Here is a 21,710-nt window from a genome sequence, read left to right as displayed (position 1 = left end):
GTTATATAAACATTTATAAAATTATTTAAAAAATATGGCATACATATCACAAATTAACAAATTTAGGAACAGTCTTTAACATAACTATAAACATTTGTAAAACCGTATAAATCAACATAAAGTATAATTGATATTCTAGACTTGTTGGAATTCAAAATATTTATTCAACAATGTACCACTATATTATAAAGCAAAGTTTATACCTTTAGCTACCCATAAAATCTTAATGTAGTATTTTTTGCGATATCATAAAAATCTCAATTTTATTTTTTATACGAAAAATATATTATTGCATAAACATAGTATAAAAATGTAAAAAACTTCCCTCAACTTGTCATGATAACTTAAAAATGCAAAATAAAGGGAACAGAATGCTTTTTTTAAATAGACAATTAATATTAATTTTGTACTGTTTCTGTGTTGCACTAGATTATGGCATTATTAATATAATCTCAAACAGGTTGAAATAATTATTATGGTTAACAACTATAATACTCACGCTTCTCTTTCACTATACCATAGGAAAACAATATTACAAAAGGACAATAAATTTAGTAATTGAGCAATTATCTTTGTATATTAAAATAATTATTAATCTTTGGGGAACGAAATACTTCACATTCTATAAAACACCAAAAAATTAAAATCTAATTACCATTTATTCCTACATTAATGGTAATTACTTGCTTACTTAATAAAAAATCCAAAGCTAAGACGAAAACCTAGTTAGCGTTCTCTGTCATGGTTTCATATGCGCTAAGGCGTAGTCGTGGTAATACATCATTATTGCGAGTGGTTGACCCAGTATAAGCGAACTCCAAACAACCATATTGCCCCAACGCGCTCCCAAACGCCACTCAAATACCTTTGAAATGACAGCTAGAGGCGGTTGAGCCATCATCCCTAAAAATGCCCACACTCGGAACATTTGAAGAGGTACACTCACCTAAAATAATTATATTAAAATAATAGAACAGATTTGTATCGAAAACCTATTGTAACAAAAGCTAATAATATAGATCAGCGCCATCTGTTGATAATTTCTGTGGCGATAATAGATGGCGTTGATAAATGTTAAATCTTTTCGAATATAGCTTGCTTGTTTGTATAAAGTTCACGAAAAGTGGAGCTAGTGTCCATTAAATTTAAAGTATTATTCGAATCTGAATATTATTTAAAAAATAGTATAAATCTTCATTTTATACGCAAGTGTTGCAGAACAAGTAAACAACATATAATAAGACAATTTTTTTTTTATGAGACAGCGCGCACTTTCCAAACGAAAGTATACGTTATGTTTAAGAGGAAGTTGTCGGTATTAACTTACCAAATATTCGTGAAAGAACGCCGATATAAAGAAGACCATAATGGCCGACACGCCTTTACTATAGCCCATACTAGAAACCGGCACGTATACGTGTCTTACCGCCCAAATATGCACAGGCATATTCCACGAACTCCAAAATACTGAAATATTACGCGCGTTCCACCAATCGCCGTAGAAGTTACGGTCCGCGAAGTGTAATAACTCGCCCATTAGATTTAAGAACGAGTGGAATGTGAGGTAAAAGAAGCACAGCCATAGTAAATGGTTAGGTATCTGAAAATATTTATTATACATCAATAAAAATCTCGAAGCATAGCTTGGTCTTAACCTCAGATTTCTGTATCTGTTTTATGATCTTGTTTTAATAGTTAAATAAGTGACCAGCCCTGTTTAAAAAATAAAAACGTGTGTAGTTGTGTACATGCGTTAAAGTTATACTTCTTTGGCGTAACAAGACAAAAATCTTTTCAAAAATTGTATTCTACGTTTGTGGAAAAAACGACACTAACAATAGAAAAAACGAAAATGTTGACTTGATATAGCTAACTTCAGGGTGTTGGTTTTATGGTCGGTGTTACGGTGTGCGCGCGCATTGTGAAAATTTACTCTCATAAGTATTCCCTTACGCGCCAAAAGAAGTATAACTTCAAAAACATTGTAACGCATAACAAAAAAAAGGTATCTGACAATCACAATAAAATGTACTGTAAATGTAATGTAAAGTATCTATGCTACATAGAAAGACAAATCTTTTGGTGCAGAGTTGTGCTTCTAAAGCACTACCTACTCAGGTCATGCTCAGTGTTGGTCCGGTTTTACGAAAAAGTTACTAAAAATTATAACAGGGTTCATGAAATCTTCCTGCGAAGAAATCTACTATCAATAAATATAATCACAAATATTGAAATACCAAAAGGCACCTAAACTTAGATATTTAACTGACTAGAGATTAATAAGAGGAATACATTATTGAGTGAAAATAACTTGTCAATATAGTTATTACCCATTTTCACACGAATCACAAAGACGCTATCAAATTGAAGTCTGATGTAATTATATAAATTTATGAGTGTGTTTGTAACTTAACTTCTTAACGGACCGATTATGATGTTTTTTCGTTGTTGTGTGTGTTCAAGTGACTCCGAGAGTGATTTAGATTTAAATTATGTTATTAATTATTTAAGACGTGTACAGTACATGGTCCGCTAGTAATGTAATGTAACAATAAAACGAATGTATCAGTTAAGATTTGACAATTAATAACTATAACGGAGGACGCAGTTTCCAAAATATTTGTATATATACTTACGGCAAGTTTCAACAATCTCTCCGTAATTCTTATATAATCCATTTGCGAGAAGGGATCTAGAGCGTTTGTTACCGCCGGTATCATCCACTGTTGAAATAGTGCCATCACAAGGTTCATACCGAATATTACTTCGACAATTCTTTTGATTAGGAACCTCTTCCTTATTCTGTAACGGGTATAAGTCGAATAATCATCAATAAACGATATGTATAAGAGTATTGAAGGCACTGGTTTTTCTTTTATAATATTATATTATATATAATAAAAATTGTTACGTGTGTTGCCTATTGGTTTGAGCGCGCCATTCTTATCACTAAGTGATGCGTTTGAACCGGTTGTGAACAATGAATGAAACATTTAAAAACCTTTCCTATGAATACATTTTCCATTATATTAGAGCGTTATTATACAAACTTTTAAAAACAATTTAAATTAGCTAGCTTTAAAACGAAATTCACAGGTTTCGGATACATGCTTCACTTATAATACATTAGGAAATAAAATTAACTCGTCCTTTTTATAGTAAAAAAAAATATACAAACCTATTAGTACGAGGGAAATTCAATTCATAGCAAAGGGTAGGTGCGAGCAGGAAGTAAAACAAATCACCAAGCTTCAAGTTATCAGGATATTGTACGATGCCTGTTACTACCTCGTCGTCTACATCTTCTGTGAAGAAACGAACGTTTCTTTTACAGCACTTCGGTATAATGAATAGCATTAAATGAAATGAGAAATCCATCAGCACCGCCAATGTTAACGGACGAAACTTAATAAGTTATTGCAAATATTTGATGCAGTTGCTTTTTATAAGCGTTTCATACATTGTTAAAACGTGGTAAAGCTTCAGTAAACAGATCGGTCACTCATATGTATTCACATATAACGAAGGAATAGTTCTTTTTGTAAAATAAACAGGAGCTTGAAGTTGTAGTTAATAATTTTTAGCAAATAAATTCCTACCGAATTTCTGCCGCACACAATCAACAAACGTTTACTTGCGTGACTATGAGTGAACGAGATGTTCCTTTGAATTGGGCTATAAGAGTATTAGGTCCTATACCGAGCTACCTATACGTACCTATGTAGGTACTATTTTTAGTAGATCGTTTTACTAACTGGGGGTCACAATATTTCATTCCATATATGAAGAAAAAATACTTTAACCTACGTCCATGCCCATGCTTTAAATAATAATAGAATTTTCATCATTAATATTAACAGTATTTTAACTGGTAGAAGTGTATTTTCTTTATTTATGAAATACAAACACAAGTGTTTAATATCAACGCAAAAATGGAGCATAGATATAGAAATAATATAAGCCATGAGAAGATATTCAACACATAAATCAAGATCAGCATAGAGAAAAGACCAGAACCAAAGCTTACAGAGTAGTTAGAGTTAAAAGATCTATATAGATTTAGTAAAAGCACACAAAAGTTATTAACGTCTATTTGTAATATTACCTTCGCCGTTCACAAGGGCATCTGTAAATACGAATATTGATTTAAAATTTGATTCAACAACATAATACTAAGCATCCTAAAGTATTATTCATAAACGTTATCGCATTTGTATGGCACGAGAATGACAACCATTTATTTTTGATAATTCATAAATCGCAAAAGGTTATATAATTTGTTTTCCAAAATGCTACATGGGTCGTACATAATAAGGCGAGAAACGATGTTTTCAATTATCAAAGAATTCAAAGAGATACAAAAACAAGACTTAGTGTGAACTATGTACCCGCATGTCAAAATCCAATACATAGTTTGACGTACTGGAGTTAATTAGCGCATAGTCTTGTTTATAAAACTCATCCCAAGTCCATAGTCAATATCTTGACAAAAATTCAGGATTATCTGTATTTTAAAGAAGGTCTAACCAAACATTAAATATAACAGTTTTTCATTTATCTGTATTAAAATATTCACTTTACGGATTTAATATTTCTAAACTGAACATTAGCACCAAATAAAATTCTTATTTAATATAAACAGGCTGCGGAGATCGTTTGTCTGATTAAACAAGTTATCTCAAAAACGGCTAGTTGGAATTCAAAACCTATTTTTGTGTTCAATAGGCATACACCGAAGAAGAAATCGGTTAAATATTACGTTAATAGATAAATATTGTGCGTCTTATGTAAAAACGCGGGCGAAACCGCGTTATTTTATAAAACTCGGGCACACACTCAAGTATATCTAAACTAGGAGGTAATTACTTAGTTATTAAAAATATCCATAATAAGATTGTCTCTGTTATCTTAAAGGTACAAAGATTAAAGGTGATTAAATAGATAATATTTACAAAATCGAATCATTGAATATAATTTGATTTGGCAAAAAATATTTTAACACGTGACCCTATTGCGATATATATAACAATAAAAGTGATATGTAATATAGACAAATTAATATTGTAGAGGATGTAAAAATTAATTGTAGGTACAGCAACTAAGCGTGAACCTTTCCTTTCTTAAGACGAGTTATTCACGATATAATATAAAAATGTTCATCCAAAGAATCTGAATCTACACAATTAAAGTCCAGTGAAAGTACCGTTTACAGTTCTTAGTTGTTTCCTCATAATTGGAATAAACAAAATTATACCCTATATGAAACGTATATAAGTTATATGAATAAATTGAATTGCAAAAAATATTATTTAATCATTGTAAATAAAAACGGACAACTCTATACAATGTATATTAAACCTCGAACAAAATCCCAAAACTGAAAACTATTTTAAAATCATATTTTAAATTACCTCTCAAACTAAACATACAATAAAATCTTAAGAGGTTAATTTAGGAGCATTTATAGGGTTCTTAGGGAGTATCTGTAGTTGCCATCACTGGACTCTAACTCTCTCCCTTGCTTTTTAGGTTCACTCGGGGGATTATAATCTCGTAACACTATAGTGTACTTGATTTTCGGGTCATAATAAATGTATAAAACTTAATCTAAATAGTAAAGCAGTAATTTTTAAGCATTAGAAAATCGTAATAGATTTATTTCTTTATACGACAGGCTGATATCCATTAAACATATATTATTTTTAGATCTCTCGCTATAGTTAAATGTGAACTTTGAGTTCAAGGCTAACTACTTTAGCAATTTAGTTCTTATCTACCTCATATTAATTATCTAGTAAAAATGGCTAGTAGTTATGGCAACAATAATAATTATCAACCAAAATATATAAAATTTTGATCAAAATATATAAAAATAATATTTAATAATTAAAGCAATTTACAAAAGTTGCCCTCTGTTCTAAAAAAATTAATATAGAATTATTTAGGGTATATATACCTGTCAAAATCGCGTATCATCGCAATCGTATTCGAGTGAGAGTCCCTTTTAAATACTATTAAGCCTACTTTAATGAAATGATTTTTGCAAGCGTTGTTATTAGCACAGAAGGCTAATCACTTTCATCCACTTGTCTCAAAATACACAATTATATAAAGGTAAAAATGTATCTGCTTTGTAACAATATATAACGGGAGCTTTGACTTTTATTAGTATAGTAAAAAAATTATAAATTACTTACTGCAATTCGGTACGGATAAACTTTGGCGACGAAGTGAATTTGATTGTTTAGATTTTGCAGCTCGGCACCAATGATTTGTTTGACAATAACTCCACAACTTCAAAAACAATATTAAGTACACCATGCACACCGTTGATATGCCGACTAGAATAAAATTGTTATTGCTTGAAAATAATTTAGATAAAATCTACATTTATTAACCTTTTAATAATTGGTACGCTCTTTTCTTGGAAGGATCCTTAGTCGTATAGGTTCGGAAATAACTCGACGGGCATCTGTTTCTACATAGCAGTGGTGCGTGGCAAAAAGCCTTAACAAACGCTCAGTTGTGGAACGTTAATATTCTACCTCGACGTTAGATGATGAAACTCAGCTCGAGGTATCCGAACATCTTCTATGAACATGGTAAATGTGGTAGAAGATGCAGAGACATCTTCACGCAACGCCACGGGATCAAGATACTCAGAAAGTGTCTGGTCATCGACAATTCAAATCGCTTTTTGTTGAATATAGAGAATGGTGCCCATCCCTGGTCATCCAAAATCGTACTGGACAGTCCAAAGGTCGGATTTTTCCGTCACGGTCTGGGCAGCTTTAGCGAGAAACTAGAAGGCTGGAGTCCCCTAAATTAAGCAGACCATTCTCGCTTCCGACACGAGGCCTCCTTACAACAATGTGTAAGCCATGGCTGTGCCACCGATTACTGACTTCGGTGACAGACTCGGTAACGGAATCAGGAGCATCCAGCGACGAGTATCGTATAAGTATAAATAAATAACAAAAAAAATTATAAATTAAATATCTATTAATGTGTATTATATAGTATATCAGTTAAATTTTCTATTTTTGCGGAAATCGAGTGTAGTCATCGATTTTCCCATGTATTCAAAAGAAGGTTTGACTGAGAAAGTCTATTCTCTATATTATTACTAATTATGCATTTAAATAAATAGATATGTTTAACTGATATATATAAAAATCTATCCATCATTATACATTTCAACATATTTAAAACCCGTGTTATAAATTGTTTGTGAATTCTATTGATTAGATTTAAGTTTGCGATTCTAGAATACGCTTCTACATAGTTCTCTTTTATAAACCTCGTAATGCATTAACGAAAGACCACTGCTTGTAGAGTTTAATATGTAATTTCAAATTTTATTATTATCTACCTATTATCCTACATAATATATTAAATCTTACTTACCAATATTAAATTCCTGATTTGTCAAATGAAGCGCAATCACTGGTAAACTAATCTCTAGAAGTATTGTTATTATTTGTAATGATTCACCTAACTTATCCGAGAACAATTCCTGAAAATATTGATATTAGACTATGAATATGTAATCAAATTAGTTTTATCTATTAAGAAAACACTTTTTGAACGGATTGAAGCTATGTATTATTAAAAACTTATAATTATTTACATCATTTTAAATTTTTCCCACTTTTTCGACCGCTTTTTTTAGTTTCATCTAAAATAAAAATGAATTAGACATTTTAGACATAGAACCCGATAGAAACGAATTTAATTTAAACAATTTTAAGTAAATATTTAGTAGTAAGAGAGAAAGAACAGAGAGAAAAAACAAAGCTTAGACAATAATCTCTATTTACAAGTTTGTACTTTGAACATGTGTGAATAATCTCTATGGCTTCGATGACTTCAATATGAAAATTGTCAAGTAACATAATATCCTGTTTTTTATTTGTAATGCTTCCAGAGGCTCAATATCCACCTAATTAAAATATATATACAAAACGACTCACCGCAGCAATAGCTTTTTCTATCAAAAGGCATACGACAGGAGGTACTCCACTAACTACAAAATAAATCATATGATATTACAAACTTTACAATAGTGTTATCCTGTGGTCATTTATCAGAAATCGGACAGACAGATATCATGCAAATGCTTGAAAACAATTTTCATCTATGATATCTGGGATTGTATGAAAATACAGTGTAAACTCTAACATCTGTAACATCACTTAACTTAATGTTCATTTAATGATGTTTAATAGATGGAATAAAAGAAAAACATTGAATATTAACATGGACATAAACATTGGTGTGTTAAGTTTTCTGTCCAATGATTCACCTACTCAAAATAACAACCACAATGACATAAGTTATTCACTCATTACCAAACATTTGTTGGTACTTTTTAAGTTCCTGACATTTAGAAGAAATGGTCTATGTGTGAGTAGCAAACATTCATGTATGTCTACCAGACTGTTCTATAGTTTTTATCTATATGCTAATGAAAGCTTTATCACATAATAAAATAAAAATAATGTTTCTTGTCTGAAATTTGGCAGTCCCTTTGGCATTGATTTAAGTGTAAACTACTAATATATACTTACAACATAGCAATATTATTGAGGGATATTCATGTTTATAATTTTCATCATTATATCCTGTTAGTACAATAATCCACTCAAAAGGATTCACACGAATTCCATATCTACAATATATAAAGGTGATAAAGTTCACGTCTTTTATAAAATTAAAAATACTTAGAACAAATCTTACCTATAAAATACTAAAGAAGCATGGAAAAAAAAGAATTATGTCATTAATTTACAGTTCTTATTTTCTGTAATGAAAATATGATCTTCTATATCATTTGAATTTTGAATTGTGGGTAAATCAGACCCAGAGATCAGAATTCTGACCCAGGTTAAAACAAAATTAGGCCACAGTTTATTAATAGATATTTTTCTTAAAATGAACATAAAGTGAAAACTTAGTATTTTTTGTACTTTAACTTAGTATTTTAACTGTTGAATATGATAATACCAAACACTAACAATTTCATAAATTTGTTAATTTTCCCCTTATTATATTATTTAAAAAAATAATAATCTTAAATAGCTTAGATTTTCATGTACTTACTTAAGAAAGTTTTCAAGACATAAGCGCAATCCACTGATAGTTAGCATGAGAAAACCCCAATTTACTAAACCCGTAAAATTTGTAAACTGTGAACTCCATGAGAAAAGAGAGTCCCTGGGTCTGTGACAGCTGTAAAAATTGATAATGTGTAATAAATTTTTAATATATCTTACTTTGTTTATGTAATGTTACTTACGGCTTATCATACTGTAATCTTCTAGCCTTATTTTCTTTCTCTGTAATATCTTCAGCGGTGGTAACACTCTGAGCCCTCCTGTACCGCAAGGAGTTATCCTCTCTTTTGGCACCCATTATTTAATATTTATTCAAAAATATATCTTAAATATTTGAACCTGAGACTGTAGCTTTGTGTGTTTTGGATATATTATTTTATCCTAACTCTACTTTTGCTCTTAGTATCCACTGGGCTACAGAAAACCACAAAACCTTAAGCAGAATTAAACTTAAAATAAACGATTGAATTATATTTTAAAATTTGATGCAGGACATCTATGATACATTTTTTGTCTCAATGCCACAGACTTTATGCTAAAGACTAAGTACTAAGTACTTTTCACCAAGAGTCTACTAAACTAAACAATAAACATAAAATGGCAGATGTCAATACTCAAATCTTAATAACTCAATATAATTATTATGTGAAAGTACTAGTTAAAAAGTTTGAGTGTGACCATCGGGGAAAAAAACATCTATTTTTGCAAATTAATTTTATAGGTGTTTATTTCTAAAAGATTTATGAAGTAAACTATATTACTGTTTAACAATTGTTTGTTTATATTTGCCTTTTTTTAATTTTATGCAATTTTCTATTTTATTGAAATAAAAGTGGAGTTGTAACAATTACGAGTAGAAGAATACACAAACTTATTTAAATGTGTGCAATTTCATATACGGAAATGGTTGTAATGTTTCTATAACTAACGATTCTATCGCTTCTAATATTAATCCTTTAAAATATTATTTATTTATTGTTTAAAAATATATCAGAATTATACTATATACAATACAAACAAACTATATGTATAGATATGGTTTTAATGTAATGAAATTTTACTAGAAATGTACTATTCTTACTAGCTTTTATTCGTGAAAAAGTATTTCAAATTTAATAGGTAGGTAGGTAAATAGGGTGTAATAATCACGAATGATTAGTTTTTTTCCAGCACGTCAGGTTTTCAGGAAAAATGTGTTTGAAAGTTTTCATAGAAACTACCAAAAATGCTGATAAAAAATTTATTGAAACTTTATTAGAAAAATACACTGGAAAATTGAATTGTTTAAAATAAAATAGAGTATAAATAATAATGTACGTTAGATATTATTTTTTTTATATAAAATCGTTCTCTTTGCCCTGAAAACTGGGTTTTGTACTTTTCTTTTTGTAATTTTTTGTAATCGAGTCCATCTTCAAGGTAGCAGTAATCAAACATCATGCCAATATCACGTCTTCTTTAGTAACGTGTCTAAATCTCCCTTATGTCTCGATGGAACCTCTCAAAAGTACAAGAAAGAAGATTTTGTTAAAATTCATTTGTTTTTGTACGCAAGCCACGAACATTTTGATAAAAAAAGTTAAACCTTGGCAAACGTTCAAATACATAGAGATTGTACCAACTTTAGTGTAGACTTTTAATAGAAATTTGTCATTTGGCTTTGTTATTAGGGTCCTAAAGCTCCTATTATTCAATGAAAAATGCAATCTTAGGTTTTGAATTGAATAGTAATCTGCAATACTAAGGATAGTAGTGAATTTATACATTGTTAATATGATTACAAAATAGTGGCCCATATGCAACCAGAAGTCTACCTTAAGTCTACTATGAAATACATAACTATTCTCTAATCATACATACGATTAATACATAGGTTTAACAAATTATTTTTACCAAATCCCGTTCGAAATTTAATATTACAGAAGGGGACTTCGTTTCGGCGTAATAAATTTCCACAGTTGCGAACCCATACGTATTTAAAACCTTTATCGATCAGCGCTTTCGCCTCCTTAAGAAGATGCTTATTATCTGGGATCAAATTCTCTTTTACTTAGAATCTTGTCGAATCCCCTGACATTTCTATATCAGATGTATGGATTCCCCGTTTTTTACTTAAGCCAGGTAATATTTTGTCTTTTATTTCACGTGTTTTCAGGCGCTTGCCGGTAAGCCGGCCGGCCGGCGGTAGTTTTTGCTTTGCTAGGCATAGATTACTTCGGCGGTATACGGTTAGCAAATGATTTCATCATCCCACAATACTACGTCAGCATGTTTTGCTATTGTCTTTACTAAGGCGCGTGTAGATTCATTATTGGTTTGTGGCAGCCCAACAATCTCTAAGTTGTTCATTCTATTCCACTGTTGTTGCATATTTTATTTGGCATCGTAGTTCTTCTATAACATAATTATTATTTTGCATATCATTTTTCAATGTATTTACTTCCTCTCTTAGACACTCAGTTTCATTCAAGAAGCGGTTGATGATAAAATTGATCTCTTCCTCCATCTTGACAAAGAGAGATATTTTCAGAGATTCGATGTGACCAAGTTTGGAATCAATAGCCTGATTAATTCCCTCAGAAATTAACTGTTGTAAATCGTCCTTCGATATGCGTCGCGTTGTTGTGGCCTGAACATTATCAGGAGAGGAGAGGAGAGTCTGACCGCGATGTTCTCTGCGGTAAATATATATATATATATAAGTTTTATTCGTTTGGTAGATATGTGTGCGTCAAGGTTCGATCCACAGCAATAAGGTGCACGATGCTCTCAACAACTTGCTATAAGTGCTAATCAACTAATTATTTGCAATACGAATAAATCGTATATAACACAATTACGATTTTTCGAAATATTCTTTATGTTTTATTTTATAGTACTTTATGACCATAAGACACTATTACAAGTCAATTCACTGTACTATTTCAGTTTTAGGCAACGATTATTCTGATATTTGACCACAACCGAACGAGAAATGTCCAAGGCGGTATGGCGGTTAACAATTTGTTTGATCACGGTCTAATCACTGTAAATATCACTGCATTGATTGCTCACAAATTGCGATGTAACACAATTGAATAAAAAAAAGATAATAAAAAATAAAATTTGTTAAACTTTATCTAACCAATTTCTGTAAATTTGCATATAGTAAATCATTTTTCGAAAAATAAGGTCATAAAGAAGTTTCAATTCTTGCGTGTGTTCACTAGTACACGCACACATTTTTTTAACATAACGTACATTTTATCCTCGACTGTCCCACTTATTGTGCCAAATATTATTTTGAAATCTCCATAGTTGCTAACAATATTCTCTATACTTTATTTTATTAAGTAACAGCTTAAGATTTTGGTTTACCGTCTGTTAAATGGCCTATGGACCAGGAATTTCCATTTCAGATGAAAGTTCAAACGAAAAAACCGATGATGAGGAATGCAATCCTGATATAAGCCTACCTCAACAGTTTATTAAAGCTGAACTAAATGAACGACTTGGGCCCATCAGCGGATGCTTCACAAATCTCAACGTAAATAATAACGATTGAAAGACAAAAGTCCAGGATGAAAGGGGTTTTGTGGTTTAGTCATCGTAAAAAAGAGTCAGCGGAATATTTATTTCAAGAGGGTTCACTTGTGTAATATTCCTGAAGTAGTCATGAAACGGACTTGACAATTACGATTCCACATCATGGAGGTTATTCATTAATTCTTCTAAGAGAAGTTTGAAGGGTATCTTATTGCACAATGGTAAAACTTATGCCTCGGTGACTGTTGTTCACTCCGTGTATTTAAAAAAATCTTAAATACTTACGACGTTGTAAGTAATTAGTAAGCAATAAATCCATGTTGTATTAAATGATGAATAGATTTGTTTCTCAGTAATCAGTGTAATTTTTATCACCTGACGCATTTTCAAATTACACATGGCAGATTTTTTATCTGTAGATGGTCACCTTTTTTTTTCTTTGACTCTAAAATTCCAAGGCGAAGGACAAGAGTATAATGTCTCTAAACTCAAAATAATTGAGTCCGAAACGAAGGTAGTGAATGGAAGATAGTCTTTCGTTATTTAAAGACCAATTGGTTTTGAACTAAAAGTTAACTATGAAGATTTGGACCTCGGAACACACATTTAAGTATGTTCATTGTTGTGACGCAATCGTATTAATGTTCGTTAAACTGATTACATTGATAAAATTGGTATTTACTGATAATTCTTTACCATTCCAGTCATCCTTGGGAGACGGTTGCACAGGCAGCATGGCGTAAATATCCTAACCCTATGAATCCAGCTGTTGTAGGAATAGATGTGGTGGAAAGAAACGTTGTTAATGGTGTACTACATACCCACAGACTTGTCAGTTCTAAATGGTTTTTTCCTAGATGGGCACAGGCTGTAAGTTTTTGCTACATGTTTTATTTAATATATGCTGAATAATATAAATGTAAGTTTTAGATATTTTTACTGTTTTATTTCAATTAAATAATCTACAGCTTTTAAATAATACAACAGAAAGTTTTATTATATATATATATATATATATATATATACTTTTATAGCTAATAGGAACTGCAAAAATATGCTATGCAAGTGAAAAGTCTGAGGTTAATCCAAATCAAAGACATATGGTATTAAAAACGACTAACTTGACTTTCTGCCACTACATAGCTGTGGATGAAACTGTTCGATACACACCCCATCCCTCAGACGCTTCAAAAACACTCTTGACCCAAGAAGCCGTAGTCACTGTTCAAGTAAGTATAAATTTATATAGGTTTATATTTACATTTTAGTTTAAAAGTGAAGTGTAAGAATTAATTTTAAATAGGCCTTTAAAAAATGTTTAAGTATGTAGTAAGAAAATTTATGTTAGTAAGCATTTAATATATATTATTTTTAGGGTGTGCCTCTAAGCAGTTACATGGAAGATTTGCTTGCCAACAGAATATCATTAAATGCAGGAAAAGGTCGTCAAGCTATTGAATGGGTTATTGGAAAATTTGACAATGAAATTAAAGAACTAGCTACATCTGCATGTAAAAGTACTGATGAACTTCTCTCTCAGACAAAAAAGTCGATTGATGATATTACTACTACTGCAAGAAGATCAATGGATGATATATCTTCTAAAGCCAAGAAATCCTTAGATGACATAGAGAAATTAACTAAGGCAAATGCAAATCAACGTAGCTGAAAAGAGGAGTGACTTGATTTAATATGGGCTTAGTAAGTCAGTTTGCTTTAGCAAATATGGATCTTTTCAAAACCTACCAACAAGCCCATTTAGACAATTATATTAAACTAATCATTCAACACTAGTTTCATTACCATAACATTATCAAAAATTTGATAATATTAGTGTTTGATATATCTTTTAACTATAATGTTATGGGTTGTTCTGTATAGGAAAGTGCTTATGTAAATGCATTTTAAGTTTATAACTATTTAATTTATTCTTATCTATTAGTACAATTACCTAATTTTGAAATACACGAAACATTTTTACCTGCATATTGTGGGTATATGACGATTAATTCACTAAAATTCATTTATAATAAATTTTTGTTAAAACCTGGGTAATTATGTCTTATTTATATTAATTTTATTACCTACCTTAAGTAATGCTTTACTACTTAACTAAAAATAAGACTTACAGAATTTTTTATGAACCTGGCTCTTGATCAACAATTCGTCATAGTAGTAGAATAGTGAGGGATCTGACAAATAGTACACTTTATAATATAATCACATAAGTTTTTTTGTCTTAACTTTTTAAATTCATATCCTGCAATTATGAAATTTGGCATACAATCAAACAAAAGGGTTTGTTTCGAAATGAAATAAAAATAATAACATTAAATTACAGTTTTCTGGAAAAATCACATGCTTCTATGAATGTACCTATCAAATGCGTCACTTTACTGATTAATTTGAAATTAAAAACACTTTTTTTTATGTAATCGTAATATTTAGTCCAAATATAATAAGTGGATTTTTTTATTTTTTCAAATCCCACATTGTTCTATATTCATGACAAATTGTTCTTGTTACTTACAATGTAAATACCCTCCAAGATAACTTACTCAGAAGATTAAGTAGTCTTAAATCATGAACACAAGTATAAATGATATCTGCAAAACCACTTGTTTTAAAAAGTACTGTCTCCTTACTAACTATGAAATGTTGATTATAATTGCCTTTCCTTTAATGGTTTTACATAATATATTTATTATTGTTTAGAACTTGTTTTTTTACTAAAGAAGCCACAAATTTAAATCTTTCAGCAAAATTATATTATAAGTCTATTTCAATTTCTATTATTTTTTTATTTACAATTAAATTTTGTTTAGTTTACTACATGATTCAAAACCTAGAATGAATAAAAAAATTAAAACAATATAAGTAAATGGTCAAATATGATATTTATTGAGTGCTGGTTCCTGATGAGGTCATAGTACCACCATTAGGTATGCCAGTAACTGTTCTATTACTTGCAGCTAAATGTGAAGCCTTTAACCTCTCCAATTCATTAATCCATGATCGAACATGCTCTAATCTGTGCCATGCCATTTGTAAAACTTTTTGAGAAGCATAACCTGAACCCTCATGAGGTTGCCCTGTAGACACCTGAGTCAGGTAATTAATCTGGTCACTTAATTTTGACTCCACTTGGCTGAGTGTTCTTAAAAATTGTGATGTGTTACTCTCTGCTTGTTTTTGACTTGATTTTTCTTTCCCTAGTTCAAGAAGTGCTTGAGCTAAAACGAAAGCAAGTTAAGACAGAAAAGTGATAGGACTTTATTTAAGTTACCCTTTAGATACCTACCAGCACACTGCAGACAAGTGATGATGTCTTTCTCAATTTCGTCCAATACTTGAATTCTATCCATGGGACCAGCCATTTCAGTGCTTGAGTTTTTAATGTATTGTTTTTATTAATAACAAAGCAATAATTAATACTAAGTGTGAAGCTATGATCACAGTTAATACAATATTTAATAACTTATGTTTAACATATATTACTTGTTTATAATTATAAATTAATCAAATTAATGACGATATGAAGTTAAAACTGGTAAACACAAAAAAATAAACACAGATCACGAACTACGACGGTTTAAATTCTTCCTGGTAACTTGAATTTTTTATATAATCAATGTTGATCTGACAACTGACACCGAAAGTAAGGTCACGAATTATACAAGTGTAGTGTAAACTGTATAGTCCGCGCCACCACCCACTGAACGCTGTTATGTCGTGATTTACTCCAAGAGTTTGCTTTTGTTTTACCTTAAAACGAATAAAATAATATTTCACTGTCTCTAACTATTATAAAAGATAATGTCTGTCCGAACTATCGGTGGCATTGATTAGGTATCAAAATTTACTTAAAGTTTCCTACAGCATAGATAAAAAGTAAAGTTTATAAAACAAATTTAATGTTCTTTTCATAAATGTTTAATACCAGATCTTTTCCCAAGAAGTATGGTCATCGTGATATTTCGGCATGACACAAGGCCGCATGCTACAAAGTTCAAATTCTGACAAGAACCATGGAGCATGACAACACCTTGCCCTCTATGACCACCCTGCTTGTACCCGGTCACAATGGATTCTATGCGACATTTTACGTGCGTCAAATCAGTTTGTAGGTTTTGTTTTTATTTGTTTGGGAGAGTGAGAATTACCGGCCATGACGTAGTGTGACGAAAAATATTTAGACTTAAAAAAAGAAAAATCAATAACAAAAAAGAATTTATTTAAAAAAAAAGTCCTTGAAAGTCCTCAGTTGACATTCTGGTAAAGTTTTTAAATAAACCACCGTTGTCTGCCTTCATTTTTGTGAGTAAATGGGCCGTGGGCCATTCGGAAGCCATTCTCTTCCACCAAAGTCTCTTCCGTTGTTTAGCTGCATGGCTTAGTAGTCCGAAATAAGCTACTTAATCAGCCATATTCTATAGTGTGGTATACACTTCGACTAATTAAGCAGGTAGACCAGTAACACTCCATAAACAGCACAATGGTTTGTGTGTTGTAATGCTTGCTTTGCAATTATCAAGACACGATGTTGCTTCGGCGTAAAATAAACTACTGTATGCCACAGATACTTTCTATTAGTAGAATGCTACCAGGTGCCGCATGGCGCATGCGGCACTGTTGCACGTTGTTGCATCGGTGTAATGCTCGATTCACATTATTCCAGTAGGATTCCAGTCTAGCGCTGGAATGCTACTGGAATAATGTGAACCTGCACTGGAATGTACCATTACAGTGATCAATCCAGTCCAGTTGACTGGAATGACGGTCTATTTTTCATTCCAGCTAACCCAATCCAGCGCCACTGGAATAGTGTGAACGGCCAATCCAGTGCTTGAATACACGTTTAATAGTGAACACACATTGGTGTTATTTTATCGAATTTTATAGGTAATTCCGAACAATGAAGTTAACTGAAAACCAAACTACAATTTGTTTCTTTGTACAGAAAACATGTGTGTTTGTGGGATATCACTTCGGAATTTTATAAACACAAAGGCATGCGCCTCCCTTTTCATTTCTTTCGCTTATCCAATGTCTCACCCACATCCGCTTTTTTCTTTTTAGGTCTTCTTCCACTTCATCAACTACTTCTTCTAACAGTAATAATTGAACAGTTTTAAAACAATTTCTAAACTTCTTTCTTGAAAGCATTGTCACTGTAGTGTTACCGATGTAACAGCTTTTGAATGACTGGAATAATGTGGACTGGAATTCCAGCACTGGACTGGAACGACTCACTGGATTACTGGACTGGAATAATGTGAACCGAGCATAATCGAGCCTTTAATGTGTGTATTTTCGTAGCACTGTCATGGCGTCGCTTATAGTATCCCGACTCACGCCATTGGAGCCTAGGCTACAGACTGTCGGCACGAGCTAACTATTTGTTTTTATAAAGTAATGTATAGAGATTAACATAAGAGAAATTAAAGTGAGCTTTTGAATTAATTAATTTATGTTAATAAAAACATCAAATTCAAATGTAATAATGTTTATATTTTCTCAATATTTTTGAAGGTTACAAATTCGTACTTTCAATTTATTATTTCGATCGTAGCCGCTTCTTCAGAAAATACAATAACTTAAAGAATTTCCTGATGAAGACCAAAGTGGAATATAATGGCAACATGGAATATATAGTAACATTACGATTCAATTGTTAAAGTTTTACCCCGATCCTAACCACCATCCACACTCTCTAAGCGGCATGGTGGACGCGAGTGCGATAGCTTGGATGGAGCGCTCATGTCTCCTCGTCTTCTCTGGCCTCGCCTCGCTGCGAAACTTTAACGGTTACACTTTACACTTGACATATACTACATAAAAATCTTATTTTCTAGAATAGTCTGTGTCCCTGAACTGTCAAAACTGACAACTTTATTCAACTGATAAATCGTAAAGTTACAATCGTCCATTTTGTTGCGAACATCGGAAGCGATGGTAAGTGAACTATCGAAAGGTCCATATTTAAGTTAAATCATTAAATATTTATTTAATCAGTTTATTTTATAACGTTTTATATGTTGCTTATATTTATTAATCTTACTTATGTTCATATTACAACATATTTTAGTACCACAAATGATGATAATAAATCTCTTTAAATTTATACGGTTAGAACCTGAATCTTATGTGAAGATTTTACTAGGGCGGACTGATGTATTTATTTAAAGGTTATCAGAACTGATTGTATATTATAAGTAGCTAATTCAGATATTTTTGCCTTCTAGTCGCATAGAAAGTTTTCGGCACCCCGTCATGGGTCCATGGGATTCTACCCCAAGAAGAGGTCCCGTCGTCATCGTGGAAAGGTGAAGGCGTTCCCAAAAGATGATCCTAGCAAACCAGTCCATCTTACAGCATTTATTGGTTACAAAGCTGGTATGACCCACGTGCTTCGTGAACCTGACCGTCCTGGTTCAAGTAAGTACTCCATTACAGAAAATTTTTATTTTGTTTTATTTCTTTTAAACAGTAAATGTTATAATTACTTTATTTGATATTGTTAGAGATCAATAAGAAAGAAATTGTGGAAGCGGTCACAATCATCGAGACACCTCCTATGGTATGTGTTGGCGCTGTTGGTTACATAGAAACACCTCATGGTCTTCGTACATTAATGACCGTCTGGGCTGAGCACATGTCAGAAGACTGCCGTCGTCGCTTCTATAAGAACTGGTAATTTAGTTTATATATTACAGTATTTCGACTAGCTTGTCACGTTTACATTATCACAAGTTATTACTACCAAGTACTAATTATTCTTTCATAGCTCTCCTCTCATAGATGAGGGCATACTGAGATATGCCGTGTGCATATTGTTGCCAATTTGTCTCCGCTCAACGATGAGGCTTTTGGCTATTTCTTTACAGCACCTTTGGTTTATGATAATCCAGGTACAAGTGCAAGAAGAAGGCCTTTACCAAGTCGAGCAAGAAATGGCAGGATGAGTTGGGTCGCAAGTCTATTGAAAAAGATTTCAAAAAAATGGTCCGCTACTGCAGTGTTATCAGAATTATTGCTCACACTCAAATGAAGCTCCTTAAGCAACGCCAGAAGAAGGCACATATTATGGAGATTCAAGTTAATGGAGGCACCATTGAAGATAAAGTTAAATGGGCTCGTGAACACCTTGAAAAGCCCATCCCCATTGATTCTGTATTTACACAGGATGAGATGATTGACTGTATTGGTGTGACCAAGGGTAAAGGATACAAAGGTGAGATACTTTTTTATCTTAATTTTATTGTTTTTATGTTGACTAAAATTTCCGTTTTGGCTTAAATTCCTAGTGAATTTTATTAATTGTTAACTACATACCTCATTGTTTAAACATGTTCTTCTTTACAGGTGTCACATCTCGTTGGCACACAAAGAAACTGCCGCGAAAGACTCACAAGGGTTTACGTAAAGTTGCCTGTATTGGCGCGTGGCATCCTTCAAGAGTATCATTCACTGTTGCCCGTGCTGGTCAAAAGGGATACCACCACCGTACTGAAATGAACAAGAAAATTTACAGAATTGGGCAAGGTATGTGGCAAAATTTAAAAAATCTTATTTTACAACAAATTTGAAATGTATGTATAAAATAAATATTGTTTTAGGAATTCACACTAAGGATGGCAAAGTTATTAAAAACAATGCCTCAACTGAGTATGACTTGTCTGAGAAGTCAATCACTCCCATGGGAGGTTTCCCTCATTATGGTGAAGTAAACAATGACTTTATAATGATCAAGGGTTGCTGTATGGGACCTAAAAAGCGTGTTATCACATTGAGAAAAGTAAGTACAAAATAGATCATCAATTGCATTTGGTTAAATATGTTTAATTAGAGAATTGAGCCCACCACAAACATGGCATTAACACTAAATGAAGCTTAGTAAAGTTACTGTATATTAACTATTTATTGTTTAATTTAAAATATTATATAAAATTTATTATGAGTAAAACATTGATAAATTAATGGGCTGTTGTCCCATATATTTTTTTTATTTACTTTCTAATTATACAACTTAATTTTTTTTCAGTCTTTAAGAGTACACACTAAGAGAGCAGCTCTTGAAAAGATCAATCTGAAATTCATTGATACATCTTCCAAGTTTGGTCACGGTCGCTTCCAGACGCCGGCTGATAAGGCTGCGTTTATGGGTACTCTTAAGAAAGACCGCATCCGTGAAGAGGCAGCTGCTACCACCACCGCCGCTCCTGCCCAGTCATAGATATTTCTTGACTAATATATTATAAAATCTAAAAAAAAATGTTTTATTATCCAAAGAGTGTTATTAAATAACATTGGTTTGTTTCTGTTTCTTCATCATTTATCTGAAATACCTGAATGTCTAAATGCTAAAAGAGCACTTGTCCCCTATTTATTTCTGAATGAAAATTTATAGGAGATAGAAATAACTATAGTTTTGAAAGAATGAAGATACAAACTTGGTTTTTATGTATGCTATTGAGAATGTACATGACAACATAATCCATATTAAAAAGTTGCATATTTCTGTGAATGCTTAAAAACAGCCATAAATAAATAAAATCAAACACAAAGTTATAATGTTTTCGTCAACCATCTATAGTTATCACCTATAAGTTTTATTCTTATTCTACAGGCCAATTATAAATGCTATTCCAAAATGACAGGTATTCTTCTGGACAAGTGCCGTTTTAGTATTTAGTTAAAATAGACAAGTCGCTTACTGTTCGTGTAAAGGGCGGACAAGTGCTGTTTCGACAGAAAACGGTGTAGATATGTGTTGACTAGTGATTAAAGCATTAAAAAAAATTGTGTTAAAATGTGACATGTGCCCTTTAAGTATTTAGACATTCACCTATTTGATGGCAGTATATTTCATTAGCTGTAAACTGAAAATGCCCTTGCGCTGGTTAGTTAAGCACAAAACCTTAATTTTAAAATGTAGTTTGACCACACTTCCTGAAACACCTAGCAGTTAACGTGAGCGTCTGAATGGACGGTCACTACACACAGAATTCCAATTTCCAATTGCTTCTATTAAATTCCTACCATAAGACATTGGACAACGCGCTAGCG

The 21,710-nt window shown here is 31.9% G+C and overlaps 4 protein-coding genes and 1 non-coding gene across 7 annotated transcripts; 3 read left to right on the top strand and 2 right to left on the bottom strand.

Annotated features, from left to right (window-relative positions):
- Nucleotides 1–9,699, bottom strand: LOC123711790 (diacylglycerol O-acyltransferase 1). Of its 3 annotated transcripts, none has more exons than XM_045664582.1 (11): nucleotides 9,299–9,699; nucleotides 9,103–9,231; nucleotides 8,571–8,671; nucleotides 7,974–8,026; nucleotides 7,408–7,516; nucleotides 6,198–6,341; nucleotides 4,106–4,126; nucleotides 3,179–3,305; nucleotides 2,637–2,802; nucleotides 1,328–1,600; nucleotides 1–946 (listed from the first exon to the last, which is right to left on the bottom strand). In XM_045664582.1, exons 1-11 carry the CDS (start codon nucleotides 9,412–9,414, stop codon nucleotides 740–742), a joined length of 1,446 nt encoding a protein of 481 aa, XP_045520538.1. In that variant the 5' UTR covers nucleotides 9,415–9,699; the 3' UTR covers nucleotides 1–739. The 3 variants fall into 3 exon arrangements, with proteins under 3 accessions (XP_045520538.1, XP_045520539.1, XP_045520540.1); XM_045664583.1 differs by having other exon boundaries at nucleotides 3,179–3,302; XM_045664584.1 differs by lacking the exon at nucleotides 4,106–4,126.
- Nucleotides 9,700–13,067: 3,368 nt separating this feature from the next.
- LOC123712090 (protein slowmo) lies at nucleotides 13,068–14,691 on the top strand. Its single transcript, XM_045665034.1, has 4 exons — nucleotides 13,068–13,251; nucleotides 13,346–13,511; nucleotides 13,676–13,870; nucleotides 14,017–14,691. Exons 1-4 carry the CDS (start codon nucleotides 13,220–13,222, stop codon nucleotides 14,308–14,310), a joined length of 687 nt encoding a protein of 228 aa, XP_045520990.1. The 5' UTR covers nucleotides 13,068–13,219; the 3' UTR covers nucleotides 14,311–14,691.
- Nucleotides 14,692–15,519: 828 nt separating this feature from the next.
- On the bottom strand, nucleotides 15,520–16,237 carry LOC123712091 (mediator of RNA polymerase II transcription subunit 11). The gene is made up of 2 exons (XM_045665035.1): nucleotides 15,943–16,237; nucleotides 15,520–15,874 (listed from the first exon to the last, which is right to left on the bottom strand). Exons 1-2 carry the CDS (start codon nucleotides 16,016–16,018, stop codon nucleotides 15,540–15,542), a joined length of 411 nt encoding a protein of 136 aa, XP_045520991.1. The 5' UTR covers nucleotides 16,019–16,237; the 3' UTR covers nucleotides 15,520–15,539.
- Nucleotides 16,238–18,488: 2,251 nt separating this feature from the next.
- On the top strand, nucleotides 18,489–20,960 carry LOC123712085 (60S ribosomal protein L3). Its single transcript, XM_045665025.1, has 7 exons — nucleotides 18,489–18,596; nucleotides 18,887–19,079; nucleotides 19,166–19,334; nucleotides 19,553–19,875; nucleotides 20,007–20,186; nucleotides 20,261–20,439; nucleotides 20,686–20,960. Exons 1-7 carry the CDS (start codon nucleotides 18,594–18,596, stop codon nucleotides 20,875–20,877), a joined length of 1,239 nt encoding a protein of 412 aa, XP_045520981.1. The 5' UTR covers nucleotides 18,489–18,593; the 3' UTR covers nucleotides 20,878–20,960.
- LOC123712657 lies at nucleotides 18,738–18,818 on the top strand. The gene has a single exon (XR_006754119.1). It is a non-coding gene; the product is annotated as a small nucleolar RNA U43 (small nucleolar RNA).
- Nucleotides 20,961–21,710: the final 750 nt, after the last annotated feature.

This window comes from Pieris brassicae, chromosome 7, assembly GCF_905147105.1.
Source record: "Pieris brassicae chromosome 7, ilPieBrab1.1, whole genome shotgun sequence".
In the NCBI taxonomy this organism is placed as follows: domain Eukaryota; kingdom Metazoa; phylum Arthropoda; class Insecta; order Lepidoptera; family Pieridae; genus Pieris; species Pieris brassicae.
This window is presented reverse-complemented; position numbering and strand designations above follow the sequence as displayed.

Coding starts and splice junctions, on each gene's coding strand:
- LOC123711790 (XM_045664582.1), bottom strand. CDS start 9,414: ATGGGTGCCAAAAGAGAGGATAACTCCTTGCGGTACAGGAGGGCTCAG. Junction 4,127..6,197: donor TTTATCCGTACCGAATTGCA/GTAAGTAATTTA, acceptor TCGTATTTACAG/ATGCCCTTGTGAACGGCGAA. Junction 947..1,327: donor CGTTCTTTCACGAATATTTG/GTAAGTTAATAC, acceptor TAATTATTTTAG/GTGAGTGTACCTCTTCAAAT.
- LOC123712090 (XM_045665034.1), top strand. CDS start 13,220: ATGAAGATTTGGACCTCGGAACACACATTTAA. Junction 13,252..13,345: donor ACCTCGGAACACACATTTAA/GTATGTTCATTG, acceptor TTACCATTCCAG/TCATCCTTGGGAGACGGTTG. Junction 13,512..13,675: donor TTCCTAGATGGGCACAGGCT/GTAAGTTTTTGC, acceptor ATACTTTTATAG/CTAATAGGAACTGCAAAAAT.
- LOC123712091 (XM_045665035.1), bottom strand. CDS start 16,018: ATGGCTGGTCCCATGGATAGAATTCAAGTATTGGACGAAATTGAGAAA. Junction 15,875..15,942: donor CACTTGTCTGCAGTGTGCTG/GTAGGTATCTAA, acceptor CTTTCGTTTTAG/CTCAAGCACTTCTTGAACTA.
- LOC123712085 (XM_045665025.1), top strand. Junction 19,876..20,006: donor CAAGGGTAAAGGATACAAAG/GTGAGATACTTT, acceptor TCTTCTTTACAG/GTGTCACATCTCGTTGGCAC. Junction 20,440..20,685: donor GTGTTATCACATTGAGAAAA/GTAAGTACAAAA, acceptor ATTTTTTTTCAG/TCTTTAAGAGTACACACTAA.